This window comes from Bubalus bubalis, chromosome 18 (genome assembly GCF_019923935.1).
Source record: "Bubalus bubalis isolate 160015118507 breed Murrah chromosome 18, NDDB_SH_1, whole genome shotgun sequence".
Classification (NCBI taxonomy): domain Eukaryota; kingdom Metazoa; phylum Chordata; class Mammalia; order Artiodactyla; family Bovidae; genus Bubalus; species Bubalus bubalis.
The window spans coordinates 34,952,820-34,979,499 of record NC_059174.1 but is presented as its reverse complement, the minus strand read 5'-3'; the positions used below and the strand labels follow the sequence as shown (position 1 = coordinate 34,979,499).

Genomic DNA, 26,680 nt, shown 5'->3' with positions numbered 1-26,680 from the left:
CAGGGGTCAAAGGGAGGCGAGGACGCCACTCCAGTCTGTCGCTCAGGATCCTGGGCAGAAGGTGAGACGTGCAGCAGGAAGGACAGGTTTGGGAAGCAGTGGGAAGGGTTCACTTCCGGATGTTTTGAAGTGGGGTGACTGGATGTAGAATCTAATGGTTGAAAAGAGTTGGTCAGGGTCAGAGACTCTGACTGCCCAGGGGCAACACCAACCCCCACCTGCAGCCCCGTTCAAAGCCCACAAAAGATCACAGGAAAGGCGGCAGAGAGAGACCCAGGGAGGCTTTGCTGGGGCACCATGAGGGCCACAGAGCACCCACACAGAGACCCTGGGGGGATCTGAGTCCAAGATGGTGCTAACTGATCGATACAGCCAAGTCTCCCCAGGAACAAGCTTATCTCGGAAACATACTCAAGACCTTGATTACCAATCAGCCCATCAGCGAAAAAGACCAGAGATTAAGTGCTCAGGTCTTAATCAGTATGTCAATAAGACTCTCAGAATGAGACTTCTTATCTTTCCTCACAGATGAAGAGTCCTCAACCATCACAAGGCTTTTCTCATTCCAATGCCCAGGAGATCCCATATAGGAGCTTAGGAAATCACATTTAAACAAAGGCATTTATAAACCAAGTTCTTTTTCACAGAAGCCAAAGATTAGGACTATGGGGCTTCCTTGGTGGTTCAATGGTTGGGACTCTGCACTCCCACTGCAGGGGGCTCAGGTTCAACCCCTGGTGGGGGAAATTGTAAGCTGTGGCAAACAAAACAAAACAAAAACTGTGGACTTTGGAATTTTGCAGACTCATCTCTTTCTTCAGAGAAAATACAAGACTGAATGCAGTAAAGGGCTACAGCTCAGGAAAAAAAAAAATAGCTCTTGGGCCAGGATTCCTGAGGCAAAACACAGGCCCAGATCCCTAAGACCACATGGTAAGCAACACCTACCACCCTTCAGAAAGAAGACAAACTGCACGGCTGACCCCAGCACAGCTCCTCAAATGTCACTTCCCAGTGGGGAGGCAGAATCCTACAGCCACAAAATAAATAACTGTCTCCAGATATTTCCACTGGCTCTTATGGTTTAAATGTGCATACCTAGTCTGGTCCTGATGAGAAAAACTAAGGTTTACAAAAGAAAAGGCCTGACTTTTCACTTTAAATTAGGGTAAGCAGGGATCTCAAGTCAGCAGCAACACAGTCAAGGATTATCCCTCTCTGACCTTCCTTCTTCCTTTCTGAGACATCATTTTTCTCACATTTGTTCCAGTTGGAAACATTTCAAAGATAGGCTGATGCTGGTACTCAACCTTCCCAACTACAGACTGAGAGTGAAGGAAAGAGGGTGCCAATTCTGAGAAGGGGAATTGCTGATGATCTCCAGATCATCACAGCTGCTCCACACTCCAATCACACCTGCTAAATTCTCTTTCCACAGCGGTTAGGTGAAAAGGCAAACACAAGAGAAGAGGCTGGCAAAATTCCTGCTGGGAAGCAGGGCAGAGTTTTCCTGTCCTTAGCTCTCATGTATGTGTTCCCAGCAGAGTGACCAGGGTGGCGGTGAATGAAGAAAGTCTCAGGAAGTGACCTCCCAGGAAGGGCACACTATACCAGCTCTCACAAGTCACTATTCCATCTCAAGACACCAATGTCTGTAGAGTCGGTTTCCACACTTTCAACTCTCAAAGTGAAAAGTGAAAGTCGCTCAGCTGTGTCTGACTCTTTGTGACCCCAGAATACTGGAGTGGGTAGCCTTTCCCTTCTCCAGGGGATCTTCCAAACCCAGGGACTGAACCCAGGTCTGCATTGCAGGGGAATTCTTTACCAGCTGAGCCATAAAGGAAGCTCTGGAGTCAAAGTACTCCTCACAGAAGGTAAGTGTGAGCGGCAGGCGTGTGCACTCAGCACTACTGTCCTCACTTACAGATGTGACAGGCCAGAAAGGCAGAAATTTACCGAAGCCACTCAGAGAGTGACGGCCGACACCAAACCAAAATCTGGTTCTCCATCCAGAGCTCCTTTTGCCAAACCAGAAAGACTCCAGAAGTGCCTGGGGCCCAGCCAAGCTCAGACTCACCAAGTCAAGGCTGTGATCCCTCCTCATACCACTCAGCTGGTGAATCAAAGAACCTTTACCATGGATCTTTTCTGAGGGGCGTGTCTTCTGAAACCTCCATTCCAGGTACGACCTGGGTCATGCTGCTCACTGCTATGCTCTAGATTATGTTTAGATCTAGATGTAACAAGTCAAGATCACCAGATTTGTCAGCCTCTTGAGGGAAGAGGACACTTCTCAGATTTCTAGAACTCTCTGGCTCCCAACAAAGTGGTGAAGTCAGGGCAGCCATTCAGTGTTTGTTAACACTGAGCGAAAGGTGGTCTGGTTCTCAGATTTCTTTTGGCTGCAGGGCAACAATTCCAGAACCTCAGAAATTTTCAAGTGGCAGGAAGAGGCCAGACTGGCGGTTAGACCAGAGCCACCATTTCTGGGCATCTGTATAAATGTCCTCAACAACAGAGGAAGCTGATGTTCTTGGGTCTGTTTGGGTCTTATGGATTGTTATCTGAACTCCAAAGCAGTTTGTTCATAAGCTGCCAGACCCATCTGTGGGGAGCTCAGGGACCTCGCAGCAGGGGACAAGGATAGATCCTGAAAGTTGTCCTGGCCACAGGAGTCTGTGGATGTCTCCCAGGCCGGGGCCCCTAGGCACCCTGTCCTCTTCAGTAACACGTAAGATTGTTCTCCATGACAAAGCTTCACAACCTCTTGCCTGCAAAGATCTCTATGTTCTGCTCTCGTGTTTTGAAAGGGTATCAAAATGAAGTAGGCAGTTATCTCTCAGGAATCCCAAAATAAGGAACTGCTTAAAGCTCAACCTTCAGAAAACAAAGATCCTGGCATCTGGTCCCATCACTTCATGGCAAATAGATAGGGAAACAGTGGAACAGCGTCAGACTTTATTTTTTGGGGCTCCAAAATCACTGCAGATGGTGATTGCAGCCATGAAATTAAAAGACTCTTACTCCTTGGAAGGAAAGTTATGACAAACCTAGATAGCATATTCAAAAGCAGAGACATTACTTTGCCAACAAAGGTCCATCTAGTCTAGGTTATGGTTTTTCCAGTGGTCATGTATGGATGTGAGAGTTGGACTGTGAAGAAAGCTGAGCGCCAAAGAATTGATGCTTTTGAACTGTGGTGTTGGAGAAGACTCTTGAGAGTCCCTTGGACTTCAAGAAGATCCAACCAGTCCATTCTAAAGGAAATTGGTCCTGGGTGTTCTTTGGAAGGACTGATGCTAAAGCTGAAACTCCAGTACTTTGGCCACCTCATGCAAAGAGTTGACTCATTGGAAAAGACTCTGATGCTGGGAGGGATTGGGGGCAGGAGGAGAAGGGGACGACAGACGATGGGATGGATGGATGGCATCACCAACTCGATGGATGTGAGTTTGAGTGAACTCCGGGAGTTGGTGATGGACAGGGAGGCCTAGCATGCTGCAATTCATGGGGTCGAAAAGAGCCTGACACGACTGAGTGACTGAACTGAACTGAACACAGCACTTACTCAACATTCAAAAAACTAAGATCAGGGTATCCAGTCCCATCACTTCCTGGCAAATAGATGGGGAAACAATGGAGACCATGACAGACTTTATTTTCTTGAGCTCTAAAATCATTGCAGATGGTAACTGCAGCCATGAAATTGAAAGACACTTGTTCCTTGGAAGAAAAGCTATGACCAACCTAGACAGCATATTAAAAAGCAGAGACATTACTTTACCAACAAAGGTCCATCTAGTCAAAGGTATGGTTTTTCCAGTAGTCATGTATGGATGTGAGAGCTGGACTATAAAGAAAGCTGAGCGCCAAAGAATTGATGCTTTTGAACCATGGCTTTGGAGAAGACTCTTGAGAGTCCCCTGGATTGCAAAGAGATCAAACCAGTCCATTCTGAAGGAAATCAGTCCTGAATATTCATTGGAAGAACTGATGCTGAAGCTGAAACTCCAATACTTTGCCCCCCGATGTGAAGAACTGACTCATTAGAAAAGACCCTGTTGCTGGGAAAGACTGAAGGCCGGTGGAGAAGGTGACGACAGAGGATGAGATGGTTGGATGGCATCATTGACTCACTGGACATGAATCTGAGCAAGCTCTGGAAGTTGGTGATGGATGGGGAGGCCTGGCATGCTGCAGTCCTTGGGGTTTCAAAGAGTCAGACATGACTGAGCGACTGAAGTGAACTGAACACAGCACTTCTAACCATCACAAGGCAAGCGAGGATAACAGGCAAGAGTCTATTACATTAGATAAAAAACCCCTGACCCTCACATCATACACAAAAATAAACTCAGAATGGCTCAAAGACTTAACTATGAGACAAAACACCATAAAATTCCTAGAAGAGAACATAGGCAAAACATTTTCTGATATAAACTGTATCGATGTTTTCTTAGATCAGTTTCCCAAGGCAACAGAAATAAAAGCAAAAATAAGCAAACTGGACCTAATCAAACGTAAAAGCTTTTGCCCAGCAAAGGAAACCATAAGGGAAACGAAAAATGAAAAGACAACATACTGTACAAATGTATAGACTGGCAACGCAAAAGAAAAAAACTGGAGGGATATACACCAAATACACAACAAATTACTTTTTAAAAATGACTAATGTTTGCATCTAAAGACATGGTTCATTATTCATGTCCATAATGCTTTAACTTTTAACACTGTTTCATAATAAGAATAGTTACAACTTCTTTCTGGAATACAGTAACTCAGGATCCCATTGCTTGTCAAACTCCAGCTATGCACCACTGCTCTACATGGTAATAATTAGTGAGCAGAGACTTCTGCTTTAGGGCTAAGATGAAAATTTTAAAGTTTGTCCTGTCTTCATTTATCCTGACCCACAACTGCATCTGAGACATCTCACCAACTGCCCATCCTATCATCAGAAATACAGCCTCTGGCAATGTACCTGGGGGTCTCCTTCCAAAATGCCAAAGTTCAACCCACAATTATTTCCTGAGCTCCTGCTCAGGGCCAGGAACTCTGCCAGGGGCTGTGACGGACAAAAAGAAGGCAGTTATAACCTCTGCTCTCAAGGAACTTACAACACAGATGGTTCCACATCAAGAGTCCCCTGATTTATTACTCTTATGATACCCTGCTAGGCCACTTCCAGGCCAGCAAACTAGAAGGGGGCCCTTTGTGACCATTTTCCTCCAGCAAATGAAAACAGCACATTTTTCTACTTAAGCATCACATGGGATGCCATGGCAACAGAGGGCTGTACCAAGAATTAGCTCAGTGATGATCAAGCCAACACAAACTGGCTTAATACTCACTGAGTAAGATTCTTGGAAGAAAAGAAAGTTCAAATAAATAAATCTTTCTCCAGCTCTCAACAAGCAGAATTGTTTCCTTTCTTTCAGTGCTGTATTTCTCAAATACTTCTCTGTGTGCTTCGGGTCAATGGAGCTATTCTCAGCTGTCTAAAAGCTTAAGGGTCAATACCTAGGCACAACTACAGCCAATTCGTACCACACTCTTAGGAAGCACTGAAGATCAAAGCTGCCCACATAAAGTGCTCACACTTATTAAGTAAAATAAAAACCTAAACCGAAGTCTCACTCGTTTAACTATGAACTTGTGAGTGACAGGGAATCCTAGTATGTATTAGTTCAAATTTCACAGGCACTAGTATCTTCAGAGTATTCCATTCCCAGTGAGGCGCAGCTCTAGCTCAGTGTAAGAAGCAAACAGGTTTCCTGAAAGCTGCACTTTCTTTAGCTCATTTATACAACTTAATAGGAACTGCAATTAGACCTGGACAACATACTGAGTTAGCAAGCCCGCCCTCCTATGAGTCAGCAATCCAAATGTCTTCTAGGGGAACAGCCAACTGCAACTGCCCTCAGTAGAGGCACAGTTTTGCCAAAGCTTTCCTGGATGACTAGAAATTATCTCAACGAAATGTATAACATAAGGTAGCTTCCTACACAAGTCTCCATCTGCAGAGCAAACAGGCTTACTAAGATGAGATCCCCTTTTGATAAGGGATAACTCTGGGAAGAATAGCCATTAGTAATAACAGTGGCTTTCATTTCCTGAGTTCCAAGCATGCTAAGCCTCTTATATAAGGGCTTCCCTGGTGGCTCAGATGGTAAAGAATACGCCTGCAGTGCAGGAGACCGGGGTTCAATCCCTGGGTTGGGAAGATCCCCTGGAGAAGGGAATGGCAAACCACTCTCCAGTATTCTTGCCTGGGAAATACTGTGGACAGAGGAGTCTGGCAGGCTATACAGTCCATGGGGTCACAAAGAGTCAGACATGACTGAGCAAGCATCTTAAATGCACTCTCACTCCTCTCTCCAACCACATAAAGTAGGTGTGATTACTCCTATTATGGGATGAGCAAACTAGGACTCAAAGAACCTCAAGATATCATCAAAGTCAAGAACTGAACCTAATTTTTTCTTACGCCAAAGCCCATACTTCTAACCACCAAATCTTCCTGCATCCCCAAGATACAGACAATGAGACTGCAACAGTTGTGTGTGCCACAAGGCACAGCTAGCCCTTCCCACTGGACAAAGATGCAACCGTTTCCTGGTGTGATGACAAAGATCTTCAAACAAAGAGACCAGTAAAGTCATCAGAGGAGGTTTTTGCTTTTTGAGATATTTTTTGGCTATGCCAACAGAGTCTTAGCTGAGGCACACAGGATCTTCAATCTTCGTTGCAGCATGCAGGATCTTTAGTTACAGAATTTGAACTCTCAGCTTAAACATGCGAACTCTTAGTTGTGACATGTGGGAATCTAGTTCCCTGACCAGGGATCAAACCTGGGCCCCCTGTATTGTGAGCAAAGTCTTAGTTAGCCACTGGACTACCACATGGAGGTAAGTCCATGGGAAGTCCATGGGACTCTCCAGGGAAGTTTTTGGTTTTTTTTTAAATACAGATTCCTACCAGGTTCCAGATACCCTGAATAAAAATCTCAGAGAATGAAACTCTTGAGTTTGTATTGTGAAAAACCACCCCAGGAGACTTCAGACCATCAAGGCTGCCAAGGCTACACCATCTATCACATGCATAAATGTGCATGTGCAAACAGGACATACACATTTGCTGTGCTCATCACAGGTCGTGGCCCCTGATACGTGCTCAGGGGCATAGCTGGATTTGTATGCATTCTTAAATCAGCAACCTATCACAGCCAAGTTAGCTTCTGTGCCAGCAGAGCCAGACACTGAGATGCAGGCAGAAGACACAGTCCCCAGGCCAACCATCAGATGACACAACACAATAAATTCCAAAAGTAGTCACATAAACTGAAGTACAGAGGAGTCAACAGTTATGTGTGAAGGGAGGCGTTTCCAAGGAAATTAAATCTAAGGTGGATTTTAAGGGACAGATGTAAAATCTCCATACTGGTGGGGGAAAAGAAGAGAACTGTAAAGTGAGAAAATTGCATATTTAAAGCAAAAGTGTATTAAAACATGAAGTTAAGGGCAGATTCACATACTTCCAACACGAAACGGTAAACAGGAGACAGAAGGGCCCAGGTGTTGACCTCGGGGTTATGCCTCTACCAGATTATGAAGAGACCTGAACATCTTGCTTTAGGCTTGGCCTTTATCCTCTAGATACCAAGAAGCCCGTTTTGGGCAATGAAAGGACTTATTCAGATTTTCAAGTGGGAATTAGCACTTCACAGCTTCAAGGAGAGGGAGTGAACGTGGGGAGCAGGATTTCCCCTTATAAAAGCAGAGGGATAACTGGTTTGCAAAGCAAGCGACCCGGCTCGACTTGGGTGTGCTCTTCCCCAGCCTGAACAAGGAAGCGACCAGCTGTCCCCCAGCGCTGGCGTTCAGTCGCAAAGGAGGAGGTGTGGAGTAGGTGCCAGACACGAGAAGGCAGTGAAGACAACCAGGTTAGTTCACCCTGATCAACACCGACTGGTTGGCCAGCAAGCAGATCAGCTGACCACGTCCACCTGGCCCTGAGACGGGATACTCAGCACAGCAGCATGTTCAAAGCCAGTTAAGCCGTAGACACTGGGGACCCCAAGCAGCCATAGCCTGGCCTGTTCCGCAGTCCCGTAGGCCCCGGCGCAGCTTGCATGGGCCGAGGACCTCGGGCATGGGCCGAGGGCTCCGGGCTGGGCAGGGATGGGCCCAGTGCTTCAGAAAGCGACCGGAGCTGCAGCTCGTCAGCCCCTCCCGCCCATGGGGCCGTCGCCCTGAGCTGGGCCGCCTCACCTCGCGCGGGCGGCGGGCTCTTCGGCGTCTGAGAGACTGGGCTGACCCTCTCCGGGCCGCGGGTATAGCCACGGCCACCACCGCCGCCGCCATCCTCAGGCGTCAGCGTCGTGGCGTCATCACAGCGCGCACTTGACGCCAAAACAAATCCCAGCCGCCCACGGGGCGGGGCGGAGGCGGGCTCGGGAGAGCCCGCTACGCGGTTGGTTGCGCTCCAAGCCTGTCCTGCCAATCAACGTCTTAAGTACAGGGTCGTTCTCATTTCCCGGAGGGAGTGTCTCTGTATCTCCAGGTATCTTGACTCTAGGTTTGGGCAGGCACCATGGGTAGTAGGGGGAAAGTTCCAAGATCCTGGTTCACGTGGAGGGCGCTTTATAGTGCGAGGTTGGGGACGTAGTGCATTTTAAGAGGTTTCTGGAAGTGTCTCTGGAACTCCGCAAAGGATCGGTCTACATGTAATTAAATAATCTGTATTTTTTTAAACTGCCGTTAAAATAATTCAGGCACTCAGATGTGTTGAATTTGACCCCCATCACAGCGGAGTTGGAAGTAGTTAACTTGAGAATCGGTGAAATTAGTTTGGGGCCAACTACAGAGTAACAGTTGTTTTTTTTTTTTTTTTTGTCCGTTTTAAATGTTATTTTGACTGAATTTAAGTATTGATATATCCTATAAAGCAAGTAGATTAAAGAAAAAAAAGTTACCATTAACGATTCTATAGGATTAGAATTATCTACTTTACAATCAACTCAATTGGGGGTAGAGAGCAGAAAATGTTAATAGATGTCTCAATAAAGGGGTTTTAACCCCCTTTTAAAATAATATTTTTACCATTACTGTTGGGGTGCAATGTGGAACTTTTCACCGGGCAACCATAAAGAGCAAGATTGGAAAAGAACCAAGGCAATAAATAGCATTCTTCCTAAACTGGCTATGCCCCAATAGGAATCATCATAAGGGAAAGATACCGTAGTCGGCAGGATTTGAACCTGCGCGGGGAAACCCCAATGGATTTCTAGTCCATCGCCTTAACCACTCGGCCACGACTACTTTCAGCTATTAAAAGGAGTGTAATCTCCATACATCTTCCTCATTTCTGTCTGTTTATTAAAATTTTTATTGAACCCTTATTTCATACATGGAATTGTCTTTGTGTAAATTAATCTTATACTTTAAACCTGAACATATATTAACACCATAAAACATCATGGTCTGTTTTATGTACTAGGGCTTCATAAAAGATTAAAAAATAAAACTTTTAGGGACTTCCCTGGTGGTCCAGTGGTAAAGACTCTGTGTTTTCACTGCAGGGGGCACAGGTTTGATACCTGGTTGGGGAACTAAGATTCCCTGCAAGCTGCTTGGCCAAAATAAATAAACAAATAAACATTAAAAATTATTTCCATATGTCTAGTGTTATGCTTCAAGGAATGAACTTAGGGGCCAAACAAACGGAATTATATCCCAGCTCTGACACTTCCACAGTTGCATGAACTTAAGGAAGATATCTTCCTCTCCCTAAACCCCATGTTGGTTTGTTTGTTTTCCTTTTTAAAAGATTTATTTATTTAGTCTGAACTGGGTTTTTGTTGCTGTGCTTGGGCTTTCTCTAGTTGCAGCAAATGGGGGCTATTCTTTGTGGTGGTGTACAGGCTTCTTACTGCAGTGGTTTCTCTTGTTGCAGAGCAAAGGCTCTTAGGCATGTGGGCTCAGTAGTTGTGGCCCGGTGATATGTGGGATCCTCCTGGACCAGTGGTTGAACCTGTGTCCCCTGCATTGGCAGGTAGATTCCCAACCCCTGGACTAGCAGGGGAAGCTCTAGCCTCATGTGTCTTATTTGTATAATGGGGATAAAAATCCTGACCCCCACAGTTATTGTGAGGATAGAAAATAATATAGAATTCCAAGGTTGATGGGGTTTAGAAATCCACACCTCTGTTTTACAGAAATTCAGTAAATTAATTCAACAGATATTTATCGAGCAAGCTGTGGGCAGGTGCTGGGCTCTGGTGAAGAACTCCAGAGCCCTGAGATAAAGAGGTATGTTGAGGCAAGGGGAACTGGGCTCAGGATATCTAGCCCCCAGATTTTCTCCTGAACAATAGCTATTCCATGTCTGCAGAGCTGCACATGTGAGAAGCACCATTACCATGATCCTCTGCCCTGGGCAGCTGTGTCTAGGACCCAGTCCAGTTGGCCATCAGCCCACCCCTTCCCTCTAGCTCTGGGATAAAACACACAAAGCTCTTAAGCCCCTGGCCAGAGAGCAGATTCTGTCCCCACCCCCAACCCCATGCATACACTCCAGGTCACTCAATTCCAGGGAAGAGCAGGGACTTAGGGAGCAAAAACCAGGGGAAAGTAGGTCACAGCAGGAGGATGGTAATCCCCTTGACGGCTGGCCAGCACTACAGAGCCCCTGCTCCTGGAAGCAGGCTGCTCCTGGCCACCCACCTCGAGTAGCTCTGGGAAGATTTTTGGGGTTTGGAGCCCCAGCACCATCCGTCCCAATAGTATGCTCAGGTTAATAGCCCAAAGAAGACATACCCTCCATACTGAAGTCATTCTTAGGCCAAGCTCTTGCCGACGGTAACATTTCCTATGCAGGTTTTAGCGATTCTGTTTTTCATTCCACACAGTCCCACAAGTGCATTCTTTATACCCACCCCTATGTTGGGTGCTGGAGACACAAAGAGGACCCCTGGGGAATCCACGGTGGGGAATTCTGACCTAGACCCAGGCAATAACAAGCCAGTGAGCCAGGGCTATCAGTACTGAGGCAGAAGAAAGCCCGGGAGCTGTGTGGACCTGAAGGAGGCTTCTGATTCAGCCTGGATTCAGGGATAGGGAGGAGGGGATACTGAACAACAAGTAGGAGTTTGCCAGGAGAAAATAAGGAAGGGTATTCTGAGCACAGAGAATAGATGTATAAAGATCCAGAGGAATAAAAGTCTGGCGTGTCCTTCCAGAAGATACTGGTGGTCAGCAGGTGGTTTTTGACTTGAACTTTCTCCTTTAGGTGAGAAGATGGGTAAGGAATGGTTGGGAGAGCGAAGTGGGGATAAAAGTACAGGTGAAGGAAATACAGGAGCAAAGACAGGGCAGAGTGAGTTAATTGAGGCATCTTAGCTAACTGGAATGAGAGGGTGTTTGGGAAGCCTTGCTGAAGTAGGGCTCCTCTGGATGAAGTAGAGTGGAGGTCCCTGGAGGCTCCTGTCACCTTGGAGCCTAAGCAAGGGTCCTACCAGGCCTGATTCTGTCCTAGGGCCAACAACCCCTCAGCACGCGCTTTAGTGCAAACCTGGCCTGACAAGTTCTGGACTCCCACCCGTCCTCCCCTCCCAGCTGATTCCTTGGGCCCCTCTTGTAAAGCCCTCTCCAGCTCAGCGCCACTTCTCCTCCACCATTTGTCACTCTGGCATCTTTACCACCTATCACTCTCTATCATGCTCCTTCTCTGAAACCTCCCCTTACCCCAAGGACTGAGCAGGTAGATCATTCCTCTGTGCTACTATAGACTGCGAGTTACTCAGGAGACTGAATAAACAATCCTACATAGACACACAGCTGACTTACATAGGGCCTTGCAGACAATGAAAAGGAGTTTAATATCGGGATCAGTTTTTCAATGGAGAATAAAGTAGAGGGAGTGAGAGAGAGTAGAAGCCAATGAGGAGGCCATGGCAGTGTTCACTCAAGTCGTGTGGGGTAAACTTGGTAGAGGGTCCTGAGAGGGATGGTAGAGGGTCTCCCCCTCTCCGAGGCCTTCTTCTTCCCTCAGGATTGTGCTCATGCTGATTCTTGCTCTTCTTCTCCACCATGAAGAACAGGGGCTCCTCACACATGGCACATTCATCTGTGTGTCCAGAAAGTCCTCCGGGATTTCTCTGACCTCATGCAGCACACCTCTTCTCAGAGAACAAGCTTGTGCAGAGCAGAGGCCAGAAGAACCCTCATTGTGACCCAGTTTCTGCCGTTCCCGGTCACCTCAGAGACTTGAGTGTCGACTCCAACAGGGGTTCCCCATCTTCTGGAACAGGTTCCCCTCAGATGAACCATGACCCCAGAGAAGGAGAAGAAAGGGTACTTAATCTGAGCTTTGTCTTGAAGGCTAAGGGGGTAGTTCAGCAGAGGGAGCATGAGGTGAGATGGTCAGGAGCCTGGAAGTTGGGAGAGGGGTGGACTGGCTGGGGGTGGGGATGGGGACGTTCTACCACCTCACGAGGCCCCTACAGGCCAGTGCAGGAGGGGCAGGAAGGTAGGAGTGCCAGCCTGGGAGAACGGAGAGAGAGATTCCGGGGCAGAACTCTTGGAACCTGCTGGCAGTGGAAAGCTCTGCCTTGCCCCTGGGAAATGAGTGTTTGTGAGGAGAAAGACTGAGTCCCCTGTGGCAGCCTTTGGCCCCGCCCATGTCATCTTGGGGATCAGTTTCTGGAGGCCTCAACCCCAGCCAAGCGGGCCTCAGCAGAAAGGAAGGAAGGAACTTAGTACAAATATAAATACCTTTTATGAAAGCCAAGTGTGCTCTGAGGAGGCTGACAGCAGCCACCAGAGCAGGGCTGGAGGCGGGGGCATCACTACCCAACTGGACTGGCTAGGCCAGGGGCCCCAGGAGGCAGGCCAGCGCCAGAGCAGCTGCCAGCAGCGGGGGCATGGGGGCCGGGGTGGGCGCCGGCGCTGTTGCCCGCAGGGTTTCCTGGTTGGTCTCTGGGCCCACCCCGCGCTCCTGAAGGCGCACAGGGGTGCCACAGAGAGTGTGCAAGTTATCTGGGTGTGGGGCCCGGCGAGCTTCTTGCTGTAGTGACTCCCACACGGCGGCTGCCTCCTCCGGGCAGCCCAATAGGACTCTCGAGGCACAAGTGTGGAAGTCATTCCAAGACCTGTTAAGGGTATGGGGTTAGGGGAATTAGGTGGGGCAGGGGGGGGCTTTGGGATGGGAGGGAAAAGGCTCAGATCCCAAGGGTGATGTTGCCCTTGCACCTGCCCATACCTGCAGACAGTCTCCAGTTCGCCTCCGTGGCCCATGCCGTCTCCCAAGCGGATGAGACACTCAGCAAAGCCCTGGTATATGGTGTCACAGCGGCCTGGGCCCGCTGCAGCTGCTGCCAGGGGAGATACAGGGACTGCGGGTGGGGGTGGAGACTAATTGATAGGATGAGGCAGTGCACCCTCAACCCCCCAACTCTCAGAGGCTTGTTTACCAGGGAGCTTTCTGGGGACGTGACTCAGCGTGAAGGGGGCACCCCAGGGAACCAAGGGGCACACCTGGGGACCACCTGCCACCACCCCCTTCTAGGAGAACCCAGACAGGATAGGTGGGCGTGGGAGAAGTCTCATCCCAGGGGTTGGCTTTCTCCAAGTTCTGGGCCCCAGGTCAGGTGAGAACGGTCCAATTGAAGGAGGATGGACATGGGTAATGGGGACAGGGCCCCTGGCAAAAGCCAGTTTCTCTGTAGCCTAGACACCTCCCTGAACACAGGTGTTTCCCAATGGGTCAGGATAGAGGGGGTTGAGATCCAGGCCCGAGCCTAGGAGAGGACCTCAGAGATCCCAGGGTTGGTCTGGGAGTCCCACAAGAGGTTAAGCCTCTGCTTATCAGACTGTGGAATTTGGGGGTTCTTCCCTCTGAAACTAGGGTTCAGTTCACACCCCTCACTTTACATCTTTCAGTCACTGGGTCACATTCTTCCCTCCCTGGAGCCCTTTCACCTCTCCACCCTGGCTCTCGGCACTCAGGAAGGCTGTGCCTCAGCTCCCACACAGCCTACACCCAGCCTGTGGGGAGGGCGTGTGGACAGTATGGGTCTGGGCACTCACCGAGGGGCGGCAGCAGCAGCAGCAGCAGCAGCCCCAGCGCACAGGGCGGTTGCCGGTGGTGACAGCAGCAGCAGCAGCAGCAGCGCATCATCCCCAGCTGGGAGCCTACTAACAGGGCTAGCAGCTTGGAGGGCAGCCCTTCGGCCCAGCCTCCGGGAGGAGGCACTGTGATTGGATGGGGGGCGGGGCTCAGCCACCCAGAAGCCCCACCCCAGTTCCAATAGGCAAAAGAGGAGGGAGGGACTCCAGAGAGGAGAACCAGGAGCATAGTGGGGTGCTGAGCTGACCCCGGGGGGCCCTTGCCTTGGAGATGGAGAGGAGAGATCTGGGAGAGTAGCTGGGCAGATGAGGGTGGTGTCCAGGCCCCCTGGGATGGGTTTGCCTAGACAGAGCTCCGCATAGGGAGAAGAGAGGGGGCAGGTTAAGAGAGGGCAGTTATCAAAATCACACCAAAGACACATGAAAAGCACACACATACTCCATTTTATTCCAAAAACATTTACTTGAATTTCTCAATGTTTTTTCAAAAACAAAAAGACCCAAATCGAAGGTAAAAAGGAACATGGAAAATTCAACTTAAGTGGTGTCATAATCTCGGGGGTTATGCTCCAGGCATGGCAGAACCCAAGAAGGCACAATACCCACCCTGGGCCCAGCCTACACCTGCTGGCTACCCCAGCCTGCAGACCACAGCCAGTGCTATCCCCGTAAAACTCTCCAAAGGTGGGAGCCTGAGCAGGTAACGGGCAGGTATGACCCTACTTTGGCCTAAGCCTGTCTGTTGGCCTTCAGTGCCACCTCATCCTGGACAAAGCAGGCTTAGCTAAGGGAGGCTGGGGGTCATAAGGCCGTGCAGCATGAGGCTGAGACGCCGGGCTGCTTTGCCAAGTGAGTTGTGTGGCTCCGCCTGCAGGAACTGGAAGAGCTTCTGGCGCACCTGAGCCATGACGGAGCCCATGTGGTCCCGAGTGATGGGGTCACTGTGGTCCAGGTGCATTACAGCCTCTTCCAGGTAGCTGGGGATGGAGGAAAAAGACTGACTACAGGTGGCCTCCAGCAGAGGAGAACGCCCCCTGGTGGCTATGAGGCCCAGAGGGGCTGCTGACAATGGAGGTCTCAAAGCCTGAGATGGGTGGGGGCAGAGGGGACTGGTGGAGAACACTAGGAAGGGGAGTCAGGTAGGAGTGGGAGTCTCTGCTTTGAAGTACTCACCCACCTTCACCCCAGCTCTAGTCCCCGACTATTCCCACTCACCTGAGCTTGAGGTCAGTTCGAGTGCCAAGATCAGAGGCCAGTTGCTGGATGAGAGAAAGGAGTACAGGCTGGGAGAGGGGGCAAGGTGGCTGCCCAAAAACCTGGCCTGGGTCCACTGTTTCACACACGTATAGCACCAGGTTCAGGTCGGCAGCTGTCAGGGCCTGAGTAGAGAAGAGTTTATAGCTGATGTCAAGATGGAATGCCTGCTTGTCTGGCTAGGTGGCCTGGGAGAGGATGACTGCAGAGTAGGGCATCCTGAGGGAGTTGCTCAGGGGCCCAGAGAGCACTGAAGGGCTGCTGTTACTCTAGAGGATCAGGAAAGATTTCTGAGAAGGGTAGTGACAAAGCAAGATGGACTGAGGTAGAAATAAAGGGATCCAGGGTCCAGGCAGAGGGAAAAGCAAGGGAAATGGCCTGGAGGCAAAGAGAACCAAGAAAAGTCTGCTGCCAGACCACCCGAAGTCTGATGGGGAGCGTGGGTCTTGTCAGGAAACACTGGCCTCTACCTGGGCCCAGTGCCTGGCTTACCTGCTGGAAGGCCTGATTGAGGTGGCCCTGCTGCAGCAGCTGCAGGATATGGGCTTGCTGGGCTTGGCAGTCGAGGTGGGCAGCGGGGACAGGTGTGCCGGCGGCTGAGCGCATGGCCTGCATGATGCTAGAGGTGACGGCGGCCTGCTGCTCCTTGAGAGCCACACTCACCTCGCCCTTCACGATGCGCTGTACCTGTGCTAGAATCGCCTCCTGCAGGCTACGAGGCAAGTGAGGGAGACGAGGTCAATATGCGGTTGGGTCTGGCCCTTTCCACACCCACCACCTAGCTCTGTGCCCAGGCCACCCACCTGCCCACGGCCACGTGCAGCTGGTGCTGCACCTCAGCCCGAACGCTGCCAGACACAGTGGCCGCCATCTGCTCCGTGGCCCCCTGCAGGGTGCTGACCAGGCCCCGCAGCTGGGCCAGCACAGGCTCCCGTGCCTCCTGCTCTCGTGCCTTGCGGCTCTTCATGTGGCTCTCCAACTGCTGCAAGTCTGAAAAGTGACCATGGGAGCCATGAGAGGGACAATGGGGAAAAGAGGATGGCCTCTCCCTCCCTGAGGCAGAAGACCCCACTCACACTCCTGTGTGCCCAGTCGGAAGCTATCATTGATCTGCTGGAACATGGCCTGGCAGCTCTTCTCGAAGGCGGGCAGGACCACACTCTGGAAGGCTTCCCGGTAGGCAGCCTGCATTGGCCCCTGTAATGTGTCTGCAGCTGCTCGGGCAATGGCATCTGTCAAGTTCTGGGGTGGAGGAGGGGATGAGTTGAGTCTTGAGCTCATGCCCACCACCCACTTCCCTCATTTTGGGCCCTACAGCACCTTGGACTTGAGCAGCTTAGAGATGTTCTCTTTCATGCTACTCTCCACAGCTGTGAGTTTGGTGGCCACCGAGTTGCTGAGCTGGCCAGCCACGGGCTCCAGACTCCGGGAGACACCTGGGACAGGGAAGGAGGGAGGGGTCGAGCCATGAGACGAGGCTTGACAGGGAGACGGCCCTTCGAATCTGGCCTGCCCAGAAATCTCCATGTGAAACTCACATGGAGGAACTGTCTTCTTGATCTCGTCTCGTATGCTGCGCTCCAGCCGCCCTGCCACCGCTGAAGACAGTGCCTGGGATAGCTGCTGTGTCAGCTGCTCCTGCAGCTGCCCACCCCGCTGCTGCCCCTCGGCCAGGGCCCGCTCCAGTCGCCGCTCTGTGCTGTTGCTAAGGAACAGACCCGGAGGAGGTCCCACATCCTGTCCTGGGCGGAGAACATGGGTGCATCCCTGTCCCAGCTGTGCCCTTGCCCCCAAGGATACGCTCCTGCTCGTGCCTTGACTCCAGGGCTCGCTCCACGTGGCCTGTGACGGTGCTCTGCAGGCCTTCAAGCTGGGCGCACAGGCGCTGCAGCAGCTCTTCTTGGCTGTGCCGCAGCTGTGCCAGCTCTCTCTGCTGCTGCCAGATCAGTGCTGGCCAGTCCTCAGGGGTTTCTGCCACCTGCCAGTAATACCACAAGTCACCTGATGCCTGCCCTGCTCATCCCCCACATCAGACCAGGGGAAGGTCTGGCCACCTCCCCCACTCCCACAGGCAGGAGTCCCAGAAGCAGAAAGGGACTCTCTCTGCTCACTCACCTGGTGCTCTGTGAGCCGGGATCCCAAGGATGAATCCCTGCCATAGGTGAGAAGCACCTCAGGCCATGTCACGCAGGCAGCCTGAAGACCACCCCCTCCCTGGCCCCAGGACCCCTCCTACCCATCATCCTTTTTGCCCTTTCTCTTGAGCTTGGGTGAGGCCCGAGGGGATCCTTTGGTCTTCCAGTCCTTGGCTGGAAGACGTGGAGTGGGCACTTTGGTGCCAAAGTTCCCTGCAGCAGAGGCGAGGCTGGCCACCTCGTCATCATGGTCACTGGGGGAAGAGGAAGGAGAGAGATAGGCACTTGCCCACTGGCTGGCCCTCCCGGGAGAGGAATGTGCAGGGTGATGCCTACCTTTGCTCGGCACTGGCGTCCTGGCTGTCGTGTTGCTGCAGCAGGTGATAAGGTGGTCGATGGAAGGCCAGGCTCTTGTGCTTTTCCTGGAGGCCATTCCGGGGGCTGGGGAGGGCCAAGCCAAGTCAGTGGTGGATGACTCTACCTGAAGCCCCTACCATTGGCACACTCCCCCCACCTACCCTCCAAGCTCCTCACCTCTCTGCCAGGCTGCTGCAGGTCTCACGAGTGATGTCTGGAGCTGTAGGCCAGACCTGACTGTCAGGGGCCGTGGCCTCCTGGGTCAAGGCTGCCTCCAGGAGGGAAGGGGTACTATGCCGATCCCCATCCCCAGGGACCCCATCCAGGCTAAGCTGGGGGCCGAGCTCGGGCCCTGGCCGGGGCCGTGGAGACAACAGGTGGAGCGCCGAGGCCGCTGAGGCCATGCTGTCTGGCTCCAGGCCCTCAGGAGCAGAGGCGCCAAAGCCACGGGACAGTGCCTCAGATGCAATCTCAGGGATGTCCTGGGACAAGGCAGTGGAGGCTGAGGAGATAACATCGGGGGAGCGGGTGCGGCTGGGGGAAGCCTGAGGCAGCCCCAGGGGTTCCACTTCCTGCAGCTCCAGGGCGAGTGCAGAGGCAGCAGTAGGCACCTGAGGGGGCCAAGATAAGACTTAAATGGTGGGAGGTAGGGCTAAAACAAGTATGGAGATGATGCACTGGTGTGTGCAGTGATAAGAGATGGGGCACGGGGGATGGGGACGCAAGTCATAAATGGTCACAGTCAGAAGAGGAGGGGGAAAGAGAGGCTGAGGGGCTGCTCACCAGGGACACCGGGGGCTAAGATACCCTCAGGGGAAACATGAGCTATCTGAGGCAGAGTAGGACCAGCACACAGGAAACTGGGAGATCGCCCCCAACCTCCCCACCCTCACACGCCTGCCACCCTGCACTTCACACACCCACACACGCACCTGACCAGACCCTTTAGGAGTCAGTTTGTCGGCCGGACCTGGGAGCAGGCCGGGCAGGAGCCCACGTGGGCTTGCCTGCAGGCTGCTGCTGCTCATGGCCAGACTGCCATCCAGCTGTAGCTTGGGGCTCAAGGTCAGCTCCTCAGGTGGCCTGGTGGCAGGAGGATGAAGTATAAGTAGACAAAGCCTGGTGCCACCTGGCACCAGCCCCTGCCCCTCTCTCTGCCCCTCACTTCACCTGGGCAAGGAGGGGTCCACGGCCGAAGTACTGCTCATGGCAGACACGGCTGTGAGAGAGGAGCTGCTGCTGCTGCTACTGCTGCTGCTGCTGCTGCTGCTGGGAGATGCAGCGATCTGGGGAAACACGGAGAATTAGGGCTGTGGCTGTGGAGAGCATCCCCAGGTACCACCTTCCTCAAAGCCCACTCCTCCCAAGCACACCTGCTGCAGGGAGGCGCTAGGCGTCATGAAGGCGTCAGGTGTCATCAGCTTGGGCTTGGTCTCACTGCTCAGACTGAGGAAGTCAGCTGGTGCAGGTAACTCCACGATACGTCGGAGGTCAGGCTGGGAGCCATGAGTGGCTGATCCCAGGCCCTCTGAGCCCAGCTCCGGCCGAGACTCTCCAAATGCTGTGGGGAAGGCTGCCACTTGAGTCAGATCTCACACCCTGGTCAAAACCCACTTCCCTCTCACCCCTAACTCACCAAAGTCTTCATGGGTAGAGTGCGAGGGGAGTGGGGCCACAACGTCAGGGTTCAGCTGCGGCTGAAAGCGGATCTGGACGTCCTGTAATGCCCTGCAGGATGAGCAGAGAAAGAAAATGACAGTCAGAGGCAGGACGGTAGGGAGGGGCACTGACTGGGAACAGGCAGCCCCCCTTCCCAATACACTTACTTAGTGTGCACACAAAAGAGCTTGATAAGCACACCGGCTGCAGACTCCATTGCACCTGCTCCATGGGTCCCATCTATAAGGACAACGTGGATGACTAAGCCCCTGACACTCTGTACCTTAGCACTCCCCTACCTCCCAACACAGACCCCTGACCCTGAGCAGCTCACCGGCCCCAAGGCTGTCATTCTCCTCCTCGGCAGGCAGCACCTCTGTGTGCCGCAGCCGGCAGCGACTCACAACCTGGATACCGAAGCTCAGGACAGGGTGGGTGAGAAGGAACTCAGAGATGGAGCTGAAGCAGGCCCGGCCCTCCTCCTGGTTCTGCAGCAGTTCCATCACGTAGAGGACCTGCACAGGTGGCAAGGTCACAGCTGAGTTCAGGGGCTAGGGAGGCCCCAGATGAGCCACACACACCTTCATCCCCCTGATGCTACCCACTCTGCTCCCACTGCAGCCCACCTTCCGCTGTACATCACTGAGGATCAGGTATTCCGCTGAGAGGTCCAGGCAAACCTTGAGGCTGGGGGGCACACTCACTGGGCTGAAGATATCTGGGGAGAAGCTGGATGGGGGGATGAGGCAGGATAAATGAGACTTAGGATGGGAAGGACCTATATCACCAAGCCTGCCCCTGCCCAGCCCCACAGCCCCTGCTTACCGAATGGTCTGCAGGCAGGTCCAGGACACCGTGCACCACATCTTCAGCTCCCGATTCTGGTCAGCGCCAGTAATGAGGAATCTCCAGAAAGGGACCCTGCAAAGCAGCAAGGCACTGAGTGGCTGGCGGGGCCCTTTATAGTAGCCCAAGGTCCAGCCCACCACCCTCCAGCCTACCCACTCACTCACTCAGGATCCTGTTTCTTGTGGTTGTCACAGAACAGGAGGCAGGAGAGGGGCCGCCCATCATGAGGCTTCCACTCATGTAAACACCTGCGGTAAATGAGGGGCCCGAGTGGGTGATCTGATCCCCTACCTAGGGGAGCCCAGTCCCTCAGGCTCTGCCTTACCGTGGCTCATCCTGTCCCTCAATGTAGATCTGCCAGAACTTGACGAAGCCATCATGACTTGCAGTAGCCAGGACAGTCCCATCAGGTGAGAGGGCCCCTTCACTCAAGCACTGAGAAGAACCCAAAAAGCCTTGCTTTGCCACCAACTAGAGGTGGGAGCAAGTCCTTCTCAGGTGAGGATGGAAGTGAGCTAGGCTGACCCACAGTGGATCTGCATGTGTGTTTGAAAGACTGACTGAATGGACCCCTGTGGAGAAGCCCAGATCCAGGGGGGTATAGCCAGGTCAGGTGTGAGCACCACAGGAGAGGGGTCACTCTGTGCTCAGAGGTCCCATGGGCAGAGTGCTGAAAAGCTGTCTGGGCAGCTGTGGGTCCAGAGAATAGACGAGGGACACAGTGGGGTGGGGCGAGAGGGCAGGCTTACTGTGCTGTGGCCTTTTACCACGATGAAGCCCTGCTTGATCTGGCTGACATCCACGGGCCAGGTGCTGTGGTTGGTACGGAGCATGTCCAGGTCCCACACCTCAGCCTGGCAGGTACCGGGAGGTGAGCGCTCAGCCCATGACTACCCCACTGCTACTCAGCCCCTTCCTGTCCCCCCAGGCCCAGCCCCCTCACCCGGTCCTCATGCAACAGGGCCACCGTTGGGCTGCCCTCCTCACAGCAGTCCTCACTCTCTTCGGGGATGAAGGGGCACCAGATGATCCTGCGGAAGTGGTTCAGCGGAGTGCCCTCTGGCTGGCGGATGTGGACCAAGATCTCCTCTCTGAGCAGGGTGTTAAGGGCTAGTCGGAGGGATGATGCGGTGCGTCTGGCAGACCCAGCTCCACCCACTTTTCTCCAGTCCCCCATCCCACCCTGGGAAAGGATACTGAATTTTGCCATTAATCAGGGCCAAGCGCCATACAAACAGGTTGCCTGCCTCATCCAGGCAGGCCAGCTGTGGGGAATTGAGGTGTGCAAAGGCCAGATCAGCCACGCTGCCTGTGAAGCCTTTGAGCAGGGTCCGCTCTGAAGTGCTGACACTGATCACTCGCACCATTGCTGAGCCGTTGTTGGCAGCTGGAATCAGGAGAGTGGTAGGCCGTGAATAAACTCAGGACCAGGTGGCAACAGAGAGGCCCTGCCCTTGCCTGCCTCTCTGCCATTACTGGTCTGAGGCTCAGTTTTCTCACTGGGCTCCAGAGGGCTGGGCAGAGCTGGGGGCATTGCAGACGAGCCTGCCATCACACCTCTACAGTCTGAGGGGGCTGAGTGACCCGACGACCGCAGAGCTTCCCCTCTGGGGCTTCAAGCAGAACATGTTCCTCCTCTGTACTGCTCCTACTCACCCCGAATAGCATAGGCCAAGAAAGAGTTGGACACAGCAATCAAGTTGCCATAGTAGTATTTCTGCTCCCAGTCATACTTGGCGACAGGCTGAATTTTCACCTGAGAACCGAGAGTGAGGAAGGTCACAGAAGTCAAGGGCTGCGGCGCCTTTCCTGGAGCTGAAGTAGCCCCCAGCATGCCTGGGGACAGGAGAGGCCGTATGTGCAAGCCCAGCCACCCAGTCACAACTCTTAGGGTCAGATTCCCACAAAGACTTGGCAGCCAACACTGGCTTCCTGAGACTGGGGTACACTATCTGTCTGTTAGGATAGTCCCCATAGGAACTGGCAGCATGGAATAAGGGAGGGACAGCCTAACTGTGCCCCAGCCATTATACATGCCACAACATCTTGGTGCCCACCTTGTTGCTCCCCCGTGCCTTGCTCGAGATGCTAGAGTCACTGCTGGCCACAATCTCCACCTCCTTGGCCAAAATTCCAATGCCAGTGGAACTGTCGTCTCCTAAGAGGCAGCTGAAGGGAAGGGTGCACAAGCATGACTCTTGTTCACCCAAAGTCTCAATGGGCAGGGTTGAGGGGAGAAGATGCAGCCACTCTGGTGAAAGTGTCAAGCCCCAGATGCCCTGATCTGCCTGATTCACTGGTCCCGAAATCCATAGCTTCTCTTGCTCACCTCCCTCCTTGGGAATGGTTCTACTTTCATGCTAAACCAGGAGCCCAAATTTCAGATTGAGGCCAAGCCCTTGTCTGTGGCCCTCATCCAAGTGAAGCATTCTACCCCAGGCTGTCTTGCGGGGAAGCAGCAGAGACTGCCGGACCCTCTTCCCCCACCTTATGCCTTTAGTTAGCAAATACCTCAAAGACCCCATCACCACCACTACCATCTCCCAGACACTCACATGACCTGCTTTTCCTGCAGGTTAATAGGTGGCATGGCTCGGAGACCAGGCTTGTTTGTTGAAGCACTGTCACCTGAGCAGAGGGGGTCTGGGACCAGGAGCCCATTGAGATCTCCATTGTAGGCATTAGATGATCGTTGGTTCTCTGCACTGGGGCCTAGGGGCAGAAAGGGCCACTCTGACGAGTTTGTTCCACCTGCCCACTGGCCTCTCCTTCTGCAGGGTTCCATTCAAGAATCATGAGGTGCTCTAGGAACACTCAACAAGGCACGTCAGTGGGGAGGAGGGCCCTTTGTTCAATTCATTCTATAAGCACTGACGGTGAACCCAATGTATGCTAGGACCAAGGATGAGCATGAGGCTCTTCTACCTGGGGGAGGGGTGTAAGTCATCAAGAACCCTCTGTGACCAGTTAATATTTAGGCCTGGGTCAGTACAGAAGGACTCTGTGTACTTGAAGAAGGGCAGAGAAATAGTCAGGACAGACTTTACAGTAGTAGTGTGGCTGGAACACAAACATGGGAAGGATGGAGGGAAAACAAGGCTGCAGAGGTCTCAGGAATGAGGTTGGGGTGTTTTGATTTTCCCTGTGGTAATGAGAGCCACAGAAGAGTTTTGAATGGGAAGGTAACATGATCTGCTATGGCCAGAGGACTGACTGTTCTAAAGTGACATGTAGGATAGTTTAGAATCCAGGTGAGAGATATCAGGACCTGGACCAAAGTAGTGGAGGCACTGGGGAAGAGAGGATGACCTCCTAAGGCATGGAAAGACATGATTAAGATGTGGAAGAAAGAAAGGAAGGAGACTGCCTCACAAAGACATGGGCTCAGAAGAAACCACTATGGACGTGAAGGAGCTGGCCAAAGAGGAGAGAAATTATGGGGTAGAGTGTATGAGTAGGACAGATAGCATTTCAGTTGTTTACCATTGGTTTTACCATTAGCTGTATTTCAAGCAGTCTCATAGGCTCAAACACTACTCCAAAACTCCCAGGTGGCAAGGAGACTAGTGCTTCATATTCAGGAATCTGGCAAGTTTCTAGTCACAAAACAGCCTGGGATCTCACATTGTCCTCCAGTAAGAGGAGACAAGCAAGTACTACTTGGCAAACAGGGGAATCAAGTTTCAATCTAAGAGGAAAAACTACAAGCCACCTCACTTGCATCAGAGTGAGTGATGCTAAGAGGTAAGGTGACCACTCTCCCTTCCAGGGAGGCTAGTATGAGGGCAAACAAGCTACATGTTACCCATGCCAGGCTCCATCAAACCTTTGTGGCAGTTAAGAAGCATGAGAGGGCCACGCCAAGCCCAAGAGTAACGGGAGCACACACTCTAGGCCTGGGGAAAGGGGTTTCAGGCAGCAGGTGGATTTTCTCAGAGATTAGAGGTTAGCTGAACCCAGCAGTGGGGACCCCTGCCTGTGTCCAAAAGGGGCCAGTTTGGGCTTTTCAGCAGGTTTAACAACAGGGTCTGAGGAAACACAGTCCTCAGCTCTGGGTGCTGCACATCCATACCACCATCACCAGCCAGTCTCTCGACCACTACAACTTTCCACGGGTCTCTGAATCTGCCATGAAACTTTGGTACATTCACACATGCTATTTCCTCTCTGTAGAAGGTCTTTCCTGACACCCCAGTCTCTCTCCCTATTACAAGACCTGGCCTAAATACTGCTCTTCTCTCAGCTGTTCTCAGGCATTGACCAGCCCCTACCCCACCCACTCCATCCTCCTCATAGAACCAAAACACTTCTCTCTCTCAATGAGAAGAACATTATATTACACCTCATTAACTCTGTGGCCTAGGAGCTCACTGAGGGCAGGAGGAGCTTTGGCAGTACCACTGCAAACCCAGGTAAATTAGAAATGAATGGAGATTAACTACCGCTTGCAAATGTTTGCAGCCTGATCCAATCAGCACTGTGCAATCTGTGATTTGCCTTAATCCCAGAGAGCACACGGGAACTGGTTGATCATCTACCTCCAGAAAATCAGTCTTAAAATTGCAGGCCTAGAGTCTGCATTCCAGAAGGAAAGGCGAGTTGCTTTGGTGCTCAGCACAGCGCCTAGTTCAAGACCCAGAACTCGGTGTACAGAGCCCAGATTAGCCCTGTGAACTATGGTAAAAGGGTAGGGAACCCGGGCCAGTTCCAGGAACACTCGAGACGTTGCTGCCAGGACATCTGGTGGGCTTTGCGGATTCAGAGAAGAGCCCTCACCTTCAGCCGAGATGCTGAAGGACAGGGCAGAGCGGCACGGCTCCGGGATGGGGAAGGATCGCATCATGGGGTCTGCGCACTTGGGTAAGCACACCCCTCCGACCCTCCGACCCTCGTCTGCCCTTACCAGATGGAAGGATGCGGAGCTGGTCCTGAGGGACCCCAGGGCCATGAAGGCAGCCAAGGCCCGCGCCGCCCTTCTGCCCGCTCATGGGGGCCCACCCCCACTGTCCCGGCTCACCTCCCGCCGGCCGGTCCAGCTTGAGGATATCCCGCAGGTGCTGCGTGGCGTCCTCTATGTCGATGCTCGCGCAAGAGGAGGCCATGGGCCCAGTCGCCGGCGCCTGAGTCCGCGCCGCGTTCGTTTCACTGCCGCCGCGCACCGTCCAGCCGGGCACAACCCCGCCAGGGCCAAACAGCGGGACGCCGGTCACTATACTCGACCCACCCGAAGCTCACAAACCGCCGCCCGCGCTGCGTCCCTGAGCCCCGCCAACCCCACCAACCGCCTCCACTTCCGGCCCGCCCGAGCTTCAGCTCCCGGAACCTGAGCCGGGCGGAGAAGAAAGGTTCCGGGCTCGTGAGGAGGACGCTTCGCCCCTCCAGAAGCCCGCCCCTGCGCTAGTAGGGTGGGGAGAGTTCCTTGGGGCTGAGGCAGAGCAAATGTCCACCTTCTGGACCGCTCCAAACCCTACTTGCTTCAGAATAACCCGCCTAGTCCATGTCCACTCCCAAAGCATGGACTCATGATGGGCCTAGACCGGGTCAACTCTGTTGCCTAAGCCAAATCTCTTACATACCCCAGAACAAGTTGAATTGGCAAAAATTTAGGTTTCTACTTTGTGAAGTGGGTCAGTGTAACCCAAGGCCTGAGCGGGCGAGCCTGCTGTCGCGCCCGACTCTGCGACGCCATGGGCTATAGCCTGCCAGGCTCCTCTGTCCATGGGATTTCCCAGGCAAGAATTCTGGAGTGGGTTGCCATTCCCTTCTCCAGGGGATCTTCTAGACCCAGGGATCAAACCTGTCTCCTGCATCTACCTGCATTGGCAGGCGGATTCTTTACCACTGAGCCACCTGGGAAGGTCTGAAGGGACCTGTTAATTCATGGACCCAGGAACTGCAAGGGCAGACATGGTCTCACCACAAACATCACCTTGTTCCCTAATGTCTCTCAGCATCCCTCTGCATGACCTCGCACCATCAGGCAAAAAGAAAGAAACCATGGTTTACAAACACTTCTTTATTGCAGACATTTCAGGCACAGGTACATGGAAAAGCTGTATTGCAAATTTTATACAGGGTGGTTTAAGAGGCAGCAGGTTTCTACCTCTCCCCAACCTCTATCCCCCAAATACAGAGCAGCCAAGAAACTAGTCCCACTGAAACCTCCTGAGTATGCTGTTATTTCAAACAGCACACCATCCAGCCCAGTGCCCAGCATAGCTAGGCTACCAGTGGGGGTCTGAGGAAGTTCCTGGCTTCCATCCACAGTGCAGGAGGGAAGGGGGCTGTGCATATCAGGCA

General features: G+C 52.6%; 3 protein-coding genes and 1 non-coding gene across 5 annotated transcripts in view; all 4 read right to left on the bottom strand.

Annotated features, from left to right (window-relative positions):
• The window catches only part of PSKH1 (protein serine kinase H1), a 43,365-nt gene extending 34,941 nt beyond the window's left edge, over window positions 1-8,424 (bottom strand). Inside the window, exon 1 of the mRNA XM_006071993.4 lies at window positions 8,271-8,424. The gene's annotated coding sequence lies outside the window, so the exon portion shown is untranslated. The remainder of the gene's footprint in view (window positions 1-8,270) is intronic.
• An 814-nt stretch (window positions 8,425-9,238) lies between these two features.
• On the bottom strand, window positions 9,239-9,320 carry TRNAS-AGA. Its single transcript has one exon. It is a non-coding gene; the product is annotated as a tRNA-Ser (tRNA).
• A 2,539-nt stretch (window positions 9,321-11,859) lies between these two features.
• On the bottom strand, window positions 11,860-14,502 carry NRN1L (neuritin 1 like). Its single transcript, XM_006071995.3, has 3 exons — window positions 14,088-14,502; window positions 13,261-13,393; window positions 11,860-13,150 (listed from the first exon to the last, which is right to left on the bottom strand). Exons 1-3 carry the CDS (start codon window positions 14,353-14,355, stop codon window positions 12,865-12,867), a joined length of 687 nt encoding a protein of 228 aa, XP_006072057.2. The 5' UTR covers window positions 14,356-14,502; the 3' UTR covers window positions 11,860-12,864.
• Window positions 14,503-14,549: 47 nt separating this feature from the next.
• Window positions 14,550-25,685, bottom strand: EDC4 (enhancer of mRNA decapping 4). 2 transcript variants are annotated; one of them, XM_025268895.3, is made up of 29 exons: window positions 25,398-25,685; window positions 22,936-23,092; window positions 22,438-22,549; window positions 22,037-22,136; window positions 21,578-21,767; window positions 21,324-21,471; window positions 21,130-21,234; window positions 20,706-20,815; window positions 20,545-20,628; window positions 20,357-20,452; window positions 20,158-20,260; window positions 19,866-20,046; window positions 19,699-19,771; window positions 19,509-19,600; window positions 19,246-19,445; window positions 19,043-19,158; window positions 18,805-18,955; window positions 18,050-18,483; window positions 17,852-17,956; window positions 17,617-17,769; window positions 17,496-17,532; window positions 17,181-17,358; window positions 16,919-17,074; window positions 16,701-16,816; window positions 16,457-16,622; window positions 16,184-16,370; window positions 15,873-16,092; window positions 15,342-15,505; window positions 14,550-15,103 (listed from the first exon to the last, which is right to left on the bottom strand). In XM_025268895.3, the coding sequence occupies exons 1-29, from the start codon at window positions 25,480-25,482 to the stop codon at window positions 14,911-14,913; spliced, it is 4,212 nt and encodes a 1,403-aa protein (XP_025124680.1). In that variant the 5' UTR covers window positions 25,483-25,685; the 3' UTR covers window positions 14,550-14,910. The 2 variants fall into 2 exon arrangements, with proteins under 2 accessions (XP_025124680.1, XP_006072056.1); XM_006071994.4 differs by having other exon boundaries at window positions 19,246-19,433.
• Between the last annotated feature and the right edge of the window lie 995 nt (window positions 25,686-26,680).